This window comes from Nymphalis io, chromosome 7 (assembly GCF_905147045.1).
Source record: "Nymphalis io chromosome 7, ilAglIoxx1.1, whole genome shotgun sequence".
Classification (NCBI taxonomy): Eukaryota; Metazoa; Arthropoda; class Insecta; order Lepidoptera; family Nymphalidae; genus Nymphalis; species Nymphalis io.
Genome location: NC_065894.1, coordinates 6,236,727 through 6,249,139, shown reverse-complemented (window position 1 = coordinate 6,249,139; position 12,413 = coordinate 6,236,727). Strand labels below are relative to the sequence as shown.

At 33.6% G+C, this 12,413-nt stretch overlaps 1 protein-coding gene across 2 annotated transcripts in view; it reads right to left on the bottom strand.

The window, feature by feature from the left end:
- Nucleotides 1-12,413, bottom strand: part of LOC126769665 (semaphorin-2A) — a 338,220-nt gene that overhangs the window by 18,661 nt on the left and 307,146 nt on the right. For both annotated transcript variants that reach the window (XM_050488552.1, XM_050488551.1), the window contains 4 exons: nt 10,209-10,479; nt 7,921-8,151; nt 4,557-4,815; nt 3,212-3,366 (listed from right to left, as the gene is read on the bottom strand). In XM_050488552.1, coding sequence (XP_050344509.1) covers nt 3,212-3,366; nt 4,557-4,815; nt 7,921-8,151; nt 10,209-10,479 — 916 coding nt within the window. The remainder of the gene's footprint in view (nt 1-3,211; nt 3,367-4,556; nt 4,816-7,920; nt 8,152-10,208; nt 10,480-12,413) is intronic.

Sequence of the window (12,413 nt, the reverse complement as noted above, 5' to 3'; positions counted from 1 at the left end):
TGATACTTATAAAAGCGATATCGTATCGTACAGCTAAATATAATATACTCGTATATATATATGGTAAGTAGATTGCAAATTACCGATCCAAGCGTACATAAATTTGAATGTTAAATTATTACGTGCTGTTATGGAGCGGTCCATATCTTTGTCGAAATACGGCAATGAATTCTTCGATATATGAAAACTGAATTTTGGACCATCAAAGGATCAGCGTTTACGACTTCGAGTGTAATGGTGTTATCAAATGGCTATCATATTTCCAGTGGTGACTCGACCGTAAAGCCGACTGTGAATTTTAAATCGTTTTTAATAGCTCCCTCGCATGTGACGTCAAAGCTAGCTTAGGACGAGTTGCGTACTATTTGATTTCCCAGTTTTTGGTAAACGAAGCCGCAGCCATCTGCGTATGGCGTATATTATAAATATCTTTCTTTTATGTTTCGAAACGTTGTAATTAAGTTTTGAGACCGTTGTTAACACGAGAAATTGTCTGTGTGTGATATGTTAACATAAATATTGCGTTCATTGTTTACAAAGGCGCCCTTGATACTAAAGAGTCTCAGTGTTGACGTCAACTCGAGGAATTTAATTAACTTTGTTAACTTCTAAATACTCTTAACGTCTTTGATACCTCGGCTCCCTTCCATTGACAAACAGGGGGCTGTGTACATGACAGTCACTGTCAAACTTTCATTAGGCCTATGGACTCGAAGTTGTGTGGCAACAGTGATTTAGGCGCGATAAAACAAATGGAATGAAGCGAGACATGCCCGCATTGCGGGGCATCATACGCTCATTTCTCATTGTCTGCCGGCACCTCGAGCGCCGCTACAACTTTGCCGGTACTATAACGGTACCGCACCGATTCCGGTGCAGTTTAATGCATATTATAACGCGGTAAGCACTCGAAATGGGCTAAGCGGGAAAGTAATATTGCGGCAGACAACTCGGCACGAACGAACTCTTTATTGAAAGAGTAAACAGTCCTTTTACACGAGACGCCTCCAGGCTCTTTGTGATGTTGGAATTTCGCTCAACTTATTCGGTGCTTGAATGTAAATAATAGCGAACTAAGAGAGATACAAATTTTTGAATATAACCTACAACGAGTTTTACTATAATTTTAGTACTCACAGTAAAAATTTATTTAAATAACAAGGAAAACTAGAGTTTTTTAAATAAAGGATTTTATTTTGACCGACTTAGTTTCTGTACGCTTTGTAATCAACGTACCGTTAACCGCAATGTGTTAATACGCAGCAAAAGGCTTCACTCAACTATCGAACATAGAAACAAAGTTACATTATGCAGATTAACTTAGAGTAATTATTACAGTACGTGGCTAAAGCACGAGAGGGAACGTCAAAGGTAACGCTTAAACAATTTAATATTCCGCACACAAGCATTTCAAATGCCAACTCAAACGTAGCTCTCCTTTCGTAAAAGTTGTTCCGTAAACGAACTCCCCCTTCGTTAGATATCTACGTGAGCTTAATCTATTCTGTAGTCTCGCGGTAGGGCTGTTCGTTCGAGAACGATTTTCGAGGAAAATTGGTGAAAATTGCAACAACATAGGCGAAAATTACCACTCGGAGGTGTTGTTTAGACCGGTGGTTCGAATTTATATGGCGTTGAAAATGTGACGTGAGGTCTCTGCGGTCTACGCCGACCTGCGAGCGCGCTCTACATTGCGCCAAACGACTACGAAAATGTGGTTATGTTCGCCGGAACATGTACCTACGGTGCGATTGGAGCTTGGTTTGCTGACATAACGTAGACTAGCCATTTGAAAATCATTTTAAATAATGATACAGAATATTTATGTCAAATTTATTATTTTTTTATAAGCTCCGTTGCGACCGTCAAAATTTATATTACAACAAAACTGGCTCGAGAGTCGTTCCACATAGATGTATGAAGAGAACAATACAAGACCGAAACAAAATTTTTAAAGCGTTAAAAGTGAAATTTTCTCTTTGCAATGCCAGAGAACTAGCCAAACGGGCATACAGTTTAAAAGCTTTAGTGCAAGCTTTTAAAAGTTAATAAATTGAGTGTTGACAAAAAACGTTAAAGAGGTGTTGCACACGCTATTTGGGTACAAACAATGAACGTATAATCGGTTTTCCGTGTTTTGGACTAAATCCCCTGTTTGGTTGGTGAATGTGCGCCGGGAGGTAGCGGTGTTGGCATTCTGATGAGAATCCGAACGTCCAGCCGTCAGGGCGAGACGAATTATGGCTTTTGTGTCACTTTCACTCGCCGGTACTTTTTTAATTTCCCAGTACGCAGGCATTTTTAATTCGTACGCTTTTATGAAATTTTATGACCTCTCGTGATTGTTCCCGGTGTCACCCCAATTTTGGCCTCGCTGATTGTTCTCAAAACTTTCAATAATATATTTCATACCGTACTCACACTTATATTTTTGTTCTTAATTTCTTTTAGGTAAAATTTTATTTAATTTATCAAAAAATTCAAACAAAAATTCTATACAGTAAGGGCATTAAATAATCCTGTATATGTGTAATTTCGACGCTGTTTTGAATGCACGGCATCGATTGGATACTTCAACCCTTATCAATCAATATTATTGAATTACAGTCAGTCATTTTAAATCGTTTTCAATAATACCATCGATGTTTATAACCTTTGGATATATTTCAGATATCTTTGTTTCATATTTATTACCTTCGCGCCGGAGAATTTATGTTGATATTACGAATAACTAAAGCAACTTATACCTGATAGCGGAACGGGAGAAGTGTAATGTATTCAGTTTATAGCCGAGTTCTCTAGGGATTGAATGGATTAATAGATTTTCAGCTAATATTATTCAAATAATATCCAGCTCGGTAGGTTATTGCGTTATTGACATATTAAGTGTATAAAAATATACATAATATCATTTGATTGTTTCATTTTTTTAAAGGCTTGAACGAGTCGACCGTACCATGAAAATGTAAGAGAGATAGAAAAATATACGGCCTTAATTATAAACGTTTATCTCATTCTGTCATCATTGATTTGACATTCAAAAGAAGAAGAAAAAGCATTGTTTTACTTATCAATCCCTAAATAACATTTATATGTATAGCTAGCTACAAGTGTACAAAAAATCTACTTTTTATAACGTAAATTTTTTTAAAGAGTAAACAAGATAAACATTCTAGTAGAATGCAGGAGACAAAGAGATAGATATACTTACTAGTGCCTGCGTAGTAGACTGTGTAGTCCAGCTGGTGTCCTAACATGTCCACCTTCACCCTGTCCACCACCAAGCGGGTAAAGAACAGGTCTCGTTTGTAGTAAATTGGTTTTTCATGTTCGTGTGACACTGCACTGTCCATCAGTGGATGTGACCTATGAACACAAAAATATTTTTGAATAAAAATAGATATGATTCTATAAATATTTACTAAAGGCAAAAAAATTTAACGGACCAATTCGATCATTACTAACAAGATGGAAATTTAGGATAAAGTATTATGTGTTATCTATACTTTCGACATCTTCAGATATTTTTGTGTTTATTAAATATTTTGAATATAGAATAAATAAGTGAATGTTACTTTTTTTTATTTCAACCAATCCGGCTTTTTATGACCACCATGGCCACATTTCTTTGTTCTTAACTTATTATCATAATAACTTATTATAAAAAAAGGTTTAACCCTTATTAGTACATGGAATCGATGGAATGAAAAGTTTTAATTACTGTTATAGACCTAGTTTTAAATCTTTAATAAACAGTGCATGTGAAAATTAATAAAATCGGTATCAAAAAGTTCTTAATATATGTGGAAATACAAATGTCAGCTGAAATAAGCTCAGTCAAGGATGGGTTTTTAGTAGTTTAGTTTTTTTTTGTTAATAAACTAATATTTCTATATAATGAAAACGTTAGAATAGAATAAACAATCAGAGAAGTGACATATCGGAGAGACAGGAAACACGACGACAATACACGCAAAGCTGACGAGTGTTACGTGCCGCCATCACAGATAAAAGCCGTTACTTCAACGCCAACAACAGCATACTTCATTTAATTAAAAAATTTCAATCTAGCTCGAATAAAAATTTCTATGTATTATTTTCGCCCGACTGGTTCAGGTGAAGTGTTAAAATCTCAATGCTGAGGATTGTGTAAAAAGTGGAAAAAAAAATAATTGAACACTCCCGGGGCGAGAGCGTCGGATAATTAACAGGACGTGTCGCTAGATAAAAGTGCCTGTGGATTTCAATGGGGGGCGGCAACCCGGAAAGACTAGTGCGCTGTATGCTCAAACTGTGACAATATTTAGCGTGAGCTTAATCTTCTGTCATGGAGCGTGAAGCTGATTTTATATTTCAATTTTATAGATAAAATTATGAGAAGAAAAAACATAACATAGCCTTTTTTATTTATCTAGGATTTTAACAATTATCTCGTACTGTATAATAAATATAAACAAAAATAACAAACGTTTGTTACTTTAAAAATTTAATACAACTTATATTAGGAATAAAAAATCAAGAAAATATCTTAAAGATGGTGTCAAACAATTATTTACCTTATAAAATTAAGCACTGTATCAGGCAGAGATGAGGTGTCATTAACACAGGTCCCAGGTCTTGGTTCAGGGACTCTGCTGCTAATGACGGGCAGCCATGCGGAGCTGGACGTCGCTTGCTCCTTGAATTTACCTTCGAATGCTTTCTGAATGTCTCCAATTGTAAAGGTACAAATTGCAGACCCCATCAACCCCGTCGAAGCTGTTGTAAAGACTCCGTAAAAACGGCTGTCATCACCAGGTACCTTGTAGATACTCTCTGTTAGAAAAAAACGTTAAAATTTCATTAATATAAATTAATAAAAGTAATTTATATAAGTTAACATTAGGTATAGTCACGCAAATACATAAAATAATAATTTTTACAATTAGAAGCAATTGCAATATGTAAAAAATAATTTATAAATTTCATAGAAACTATAAAATACAAAACATTTATTAAACAGTAATATTAGTAAGTCATTACTCCAAACTCACCCTTAATATTACATTCAAAATTACCTTACGTACAAAGTTAATATTTCAGTGAAATGAGCGCGCTTTTAACGCCTCCCTTGAGATTCTAACTGAAATTTGTTCGATAACTTAGCGTAGTTATATTGTGTAGAGTATTTAATACCAGGTAATAGAAAATAGCCCAAATTTTTGATCTAAGATAAGCTTTGTATTGTTGTGGTTAAAAATATTTCTATACAAAATAAATTATTTCGTACGCCTTTTTATATACTTATTTTTAAGTCTATCGAAAAAAATAACATCGGAAGTCTTTTTACTGGATAATTAAATATATTGGGTGGGTATTGTGCCTTTTGTGTTTTATATTTATTGCATTGAACCATATTGTTATTTTTATTTAAAAGAATTATATTAATGCTAAATCATAAATGCTGTCATGTTTTTACAAAATACCACTCAAATAATTCAAATTATCAGCGCTAATATAAACCTAATCTATGCACAGTTGTCAAAACTTACCCGAGTTCGCTATTAAATTACTGTAATTGTGGTTCCGAACTTTATATCTCCATGTCACCAGACGTTGCCACAATATTAAACTATGTAAAGCAATTATAACCGTCAATCCGCTTAGTAAAATTTATTTTAATACATTAAATCTGTGTTCCATAATATTCGACGTTTTTATTATATTGTAAGAAAGATTTAAAAAAAAACCATAAGAATGGTTTAGTCAGATCATAAATAAAGGTTGTACTAAATTTAGGTAAGGCGTAAAACGATGTTTTGGGGAAAAAGCAAACACATATTTTACAAACACAACACGAAACAGTTGTCAAACGAAAGCTCGACGCGTGCCGACTATAAATATATTACTCTTGGCCTTATTATTCAAATACGCGATATATGGAACACATGTTAGGTTAAAAGTTATAATGTAAACCTCTTTTTAATTAGACCAAAATCAAGATCAACTTTTAATTATAACTTTTAATCATAAAATATTTAACATTTGTTTAACATTTAGATTTCGTTATCAATATAATGCAAATGGGTTTAATGAAATGTTAATGTGATGAAACTATTTTTTAGAGTCAAAAGATCATTATCTTTCAACATATTTTATTGTTATATATACTACTTGATGTTTTATTTGTGAAAAGAATGTTTTTTACTAAATGACGCAAAAATGGTTAAATGTATATGGATGAAATTTGGAAGAGATAGCTTATATTCTGACTTAAAACATAGACTACCCAAATACATATAGAATACCTACACGAGAGTGAAGCCGACGGCAAAAAGTAGCATATTATTATTTAATATTTACATTACTTACTTATGTAATGACAACGACATATTACTAATGATTTTTTTAAATATTAGTTTAAATATTAATATTATAAAGACCTTGTTTTTATTTATATATGTTTGTTTTGAAATTCGTTAAGCTTTAAAAGCTTGTATATCAGTTACTTAGGCTTTTAAATAATAATTAAAAAATATATTTTAAGAGCATAAGGCTGAAATGTGTATCTCTATCACAAGTTATTAAGTCGCAAGCAAAAGCATATTCAACACAACTGTATCCTATAGAATGTATAGTAAAATGTACAATATAACCGTAGCCTTAATTAAAAGGATGTCAAATCACTCGAAGTTTGTTTACGAATCTAATCATGCTTAAACGTAAATGTACACAGCACACACTCGAATGTAGCTATTACGTCCTCATAACTTATGCAGGAATGCAATAGGGGCGCGTGAAAAACCGTGGTGAAGGCTGAGCGGTAAACGTTAATATTATATGAGCGCAGTTGCAAGCCCCGGTTTCCGAGAGGAATTGGCTAGACTTTTGTCGTTTTAAATCTTCCTATGCACTATTGAATCGAAGTGAAATGTTTGCTCGAGATTGACTGTGACTGTTTGCATGTTTGGGATTAGGGTGCAGCGCCGGAGTTAGTTGTCGAACTTCGGTAAGTCAGTCTGGATACACAGAATTGTACTTTGAAGTGGTACAGAAAATTGCTATAATATTTAACCCGTAACTTGTGCCTTGAAATATAAGAAGATAAATGTTTTGAAATGCACTTCCACTTATGATAATAGAGTATTACAACATTACACTGTACATTGCACTGTAGACTTAATTTGATACAAAAAAAAACAGCTTTTACGTATTAAACTGAGGAAGACAAAAAGGTCTCTTATTATTAAATATATTTTTGATATAGCCTTCTAATCTATTTTGACGGCTATTCTTAAGGTACAAAATATATTGCAATCTCTATATCCTTATTTTCATAATCTGATGAGATAGAAAATCTTCCGCGGCCAGAGTACAAGCGCAGGACCAACAGCTTTACAGGCTGAGGCACGGGACTTCGAGACTCCGAGGTACTAAGGAAAATTTCTTACAAAAACCCGATGACTTTTTATTGACCCGACCCTGGATTGAAACCCTCAGTATATGCAGTCTAATAAGCATATATCAATATATATTATATATTGTGTCCAATTGTATAGGTTAAAGGTTCGAAGTGTATTTCAAATATTCGTTAGGATTTTTAAAAATATCAAAACAGATAAATAGCTAATCATTTTAAGCCACAAATGACTGTTGTAGTTATTCTTCGTAATATTACTAAATTATAGTACTGCAGTTTTAAAACGTCATAAATCAAATAATCTTATATTCATTCGACAATTTTTTATTAATATAATAAGCGTGAATAAATAAGAAGAGCTCAGCTCATTAATAACTAACATTGCAGAGCATATAGAAGTCCAATATAATTAGTTATATTGATACCTGTTCACTTAATGTAAGATATTTTTGTCGCATTGTAAGCAACTATAGACATTTATTGCACATCTTTATTTCCGTTTTTTTTATCATGTTACTTACGTATCTCATTGAAGTAGAACGGAAATTCTCCTGGTATGCTGCAGTTGAGACGAGCTTTTAAGTATGTAGCCCAATTCTGGCTGAGAATATTTTTCCCGCCCGTGTCTCGCTTGCAGACCCGCGCCACCCGCGAGTACACCGCTTTGCCGCAGTTGATATACTCCACGGCGGTCTCGCGGAAGAAGAACAACACGTACTCGCCGACGTCGAATGAGCCGACGAAATTTGGTTCTAATAAACAAATAAATAAATAAAATAAGTTAGTATTAAAAAGAAACACTTTTTATTTTTTACAAGATTTTTAATATGTGTACATTATAACCTTTTAGTATTTATACACAATAATTTTGTTATCTATTAACATTAGAGCAAACATACTAATGAATTATTAAAATATTTAAATTTAGAACTTAATAAGTGGCATCAATAAATTAGGCAACGCACTAGCGTTTACGTTAATTTAAATAAACATTAAAATGTAAGTCGAAAGGTTTCGTTGCCATGACATTACATTTAACTGCTTACATTATATTTTGGTTTAATTACAAACATAAATTTTATATATTCGCAGCGGAGCGTTCCCATGTTAATACCATAGTATCAAATTGCTGTTATTCTCTGTGATATGCAATAAATATTAGATGAAGCCGTGTGTCAATTATGTCATATATGAGGCGTTCGCAGCCCGCATTAATACGTGCTCATTTGTTGGAAGCCGAAATGAAATCGCCGCGTGTTAAGGATTTAAGACACGTGACACTATCGCCATCAGGACAGCTAAAAGTCCTTATTCATATAGCATTGTTTCCATAGGTGATCCTGTATTTAATAAAGCTAAAGTAGCATTAAAATTGAATAAGGCTCAAAGCCTTTGAAATTTATGCCGCAATGAATTATTTGATTGCTATTAATAGAGCTGATAAACCGATCCATTTTTTATGAAAACACATTCGATGTATAAATTAAATAACATTTTGAAATGCGCTTGCGAGAAGTTTAATAAATATGAAATGTAAAATTAGCGTTAGTATATGATATATATATATATATATATATATATATATATATATACAGTACTATAGCTAAATATACATACATATATAATATACAAAACAAAACATTAGAAAAAATAGCAATAAAGTGCGGCAGATAATAAAACAACACTCCCTGATAATTATAAAGATAAATAATATGCCTTGAGTCGGATTTTAAATAGTTTGAGATTGTCTTAAGTGGAGTGGTAAAGAATTCCATAGGCGAACTGCTTGGACAGAGAAAGAATTGGTATAAAAAGAAGAAGAGTGAGAAGGAATTTTAAGAATTAGATTATCGTCAGATCGTTATTTTATTATTATATCACAAACAAGATTAAACTTTTTAATAAGCATGTGCTATTTATTTGTAACCATCATACGATGATTACTAATAAAATGTATATTAATGTATATAGGAATATTCAAATTAAATGAATGATATACTTTTTTTATTATATCTAGTTTTGAAACAATAGTCCTAAATTAGGCTAGGTGAATTCTATTCGCTTGATCGAAGCGTTACGATCAGAATGGCTTTAATATACAATGGCACGTTACCACAAATACGGGACTAAAATCGGTCGCATACATTATTTAGTTAGATGATGTTGCTTTGCGAACTATACGTGATTGCACTATTGTTTTCTATAAAATGACCTTAATAACTTTAATGATTATATTTATCTTACTATAAATCAAACATGATTAAATATAACAATGATTTTAAATCTATTCAATATCTTTATTGTATTCTCGAATTTTAACAATAATAAATACATGGTCAAAGCAACTGTAGGCCAAGAAAATTTGTCGCAGCATTTCCATTTTCGTAACTGCGCCACCCAAATTAACGACAAAGATTGGGGCACATTACAGCTCGTTAGAGCGAAAACAGTTTAATTTCCATTGTTTAGTTGCGAACAGGCCGATTCCAGTCTAATTCGTGTAAGCGCCGATAATTTGTATCAATTGTTCTAATCATTACCAGCAACCTACAGCTGATTGCTGATCAGTGATGTAGCGATTCACTGATTAACGAATTCATTCATCAAGCTTTCTAGGACAATGGTTGCATCTATCATATGTTGTTTGTATAATAATTAGTCGGGTAGAGCTGATATTTGTGAACAAATTTTGGCAGTTTCATTGATTGGATTATTTCCTAACTCCAAGTTACTTTAGTATTATGTTACAATAGTTTTAGTATCGGCCAATGAGTCCGTAAAATAAGTATATAAAAAATAGTCAACTCACTGTCCAGCCATTTGGAGTCGTATTTCAAAGTCCGCTTAAAAGAAAACTCCCGACGGCCCGTTGTCAAGTTATGCAGGTCGGTTCTGAAGATCACGGTGTCTGCTTTTGTGAACTCGGCATTAGTTCCCGAGTACAAAGCGGGCAGGGCGCCAGGGTTGCCTTTTTCCACCCACAAGGCGGTGGAGTTGTCGGCCGGATCGTACGGACACTTGGCGACGCCCATGCCGATGCCCGGCACGTACTCGTGACGAGGCAGGTGCGTCAGGTTGGACTGCAACAAAACAACTCCATTTATTTTTATTCCCATCTAAATTGTTTTCCTCTTGAAAAAAGTGGGTGCTAAATACGACCTTAGCAAAAATGTTTACATAATGAGTACTACTTAGTACTTATATTAAGCAAACTAATATAAAATTAAAATATATTTTTTACATTTCGATTTTATGTGCAATTAATCAAAGGCAATGCAAAAAAACAGTCATGTGGATTTATGCGTCTAGCGCACCGCCCTCCAACTGGCCGTACTCGAAAACACATCTGCGACTAATTTTTCCAAAAAAATCCACGTCCGTTTCACGTCCGGCGCGATTTATTGACCGAAACTTATTATTTGAAAGAAGCTCGAATATTTTCAGCCTCGTATAGGCGTTTTCTACCGAACTCCTCTATTAGTATAATGCGATGGGTGGCGGTACGGTTTTCGAAATTATCATAAAATTACTAAATGTAGCATAAACGTGGGGTGGGCAGCGAGGCCCGTCGCGGTGGATTGAGACTTTATGTAAATTTTAACGACGCTGCGACCATCGGAGGCACCTGTGACCCGCCTTCCCCTCCATCCCTCGCTTAGCCCGCGGCACCTGTCGAAAACCTATGTCGTTTTTATTTCAATAAGCCGAGGATTAAATTAGCCGTGCGAGGACGTGCCCTCGACGGACGCCTTGGGCACAATGGCCTTTCCTTATTCTTTACTTTCAATTCTTAAGTTGGGTTAATATACAAAGTAAATAGTGTATTTGCCATGGTAATAAAATAAATAATGATGATTTCGGGTTCATATTTAACCGGTATTGAATTAAATTAATTAACCTAATAATGATTTCGAAACAATTAAAGGGTAGATTGGTTTACGAATAAAATCATAGTTTCCACTAATTATTCATATGTATATTTTATTCGTGGAATAAATATGTACTTCAATTTTTGATGGGTTTTTTTACAATCCGGCAACTAGATATGTGTTGTTATAAATGTTGCAGATTTACTGATTTGAGTTTAACTATGAGTTTAAATTATACAGATACTCATAGGAAAGAAAAGCTTTACGTTTTAAAAGAAAGTTTAGTGCGTATAATATGAAATTAAATTAAGACAGTATGTGGTGTAAACTGGAACTAAATAAAAATATCGGTATTCTATTCATAGCGATTGCTACATCATTATTTTCTTCATCTAAGTGAGCGTAAGTCCAGAGTAAACAACTCAATGAATCGGACGGAAGAGCTCGGGGGCTTCTCTCGTAGAATAAGAAAGTTGTGGACAGACCCGCAACCTTCATTAGGCCTTTGCTTTGTTTGTTTACCAAATTAGCATCTTCGAGCTTCAGAAAGGAATCGTCCGCTGTGGCAATTATTACACATTGAGTGAAACTTTGTAAAAGGGATTTGCATCTTTTTACGTTGGGAAGTTTTAATATTGTTCTCAATTTTTTTTGTTTTCATTTGTTAGCAATTGTATAAATAAAGAGAAGGTAGATAAAAGTTACATGCATATATGATGTTTTTTGAAATGATTATCTGATACTAGCTAAGCACCGTCGCTTGAACGTTATAATAGTTGATGCACTTCACTTGCTTATGTTGAAGTCTATTAATCTAACAAATAGAAACAAATCTCACACAAATATATTATATTTGTGAGAGACGCCGATTTTTAATAAAGGTTACAAACTTAAATAAATATCCATACATGTTACTAAGAATTTGAATGAACAGGAACAGGATAAATTATATTTGGGATTATAATATATTTATTAAAAAAACAAACCAACTTGCGATAGAGTAAATATTTATTTCTATGATAACTATTGAACATGTGTTGTTAAAAGAAGTTGTAAACTGAAGCAATCTGAAACTTCGGAAAGGTCTTATAAAGGGAAACAAGCGAACTCAGGTGTCATACTGCATTGGATTGGTTTGGTAAGTC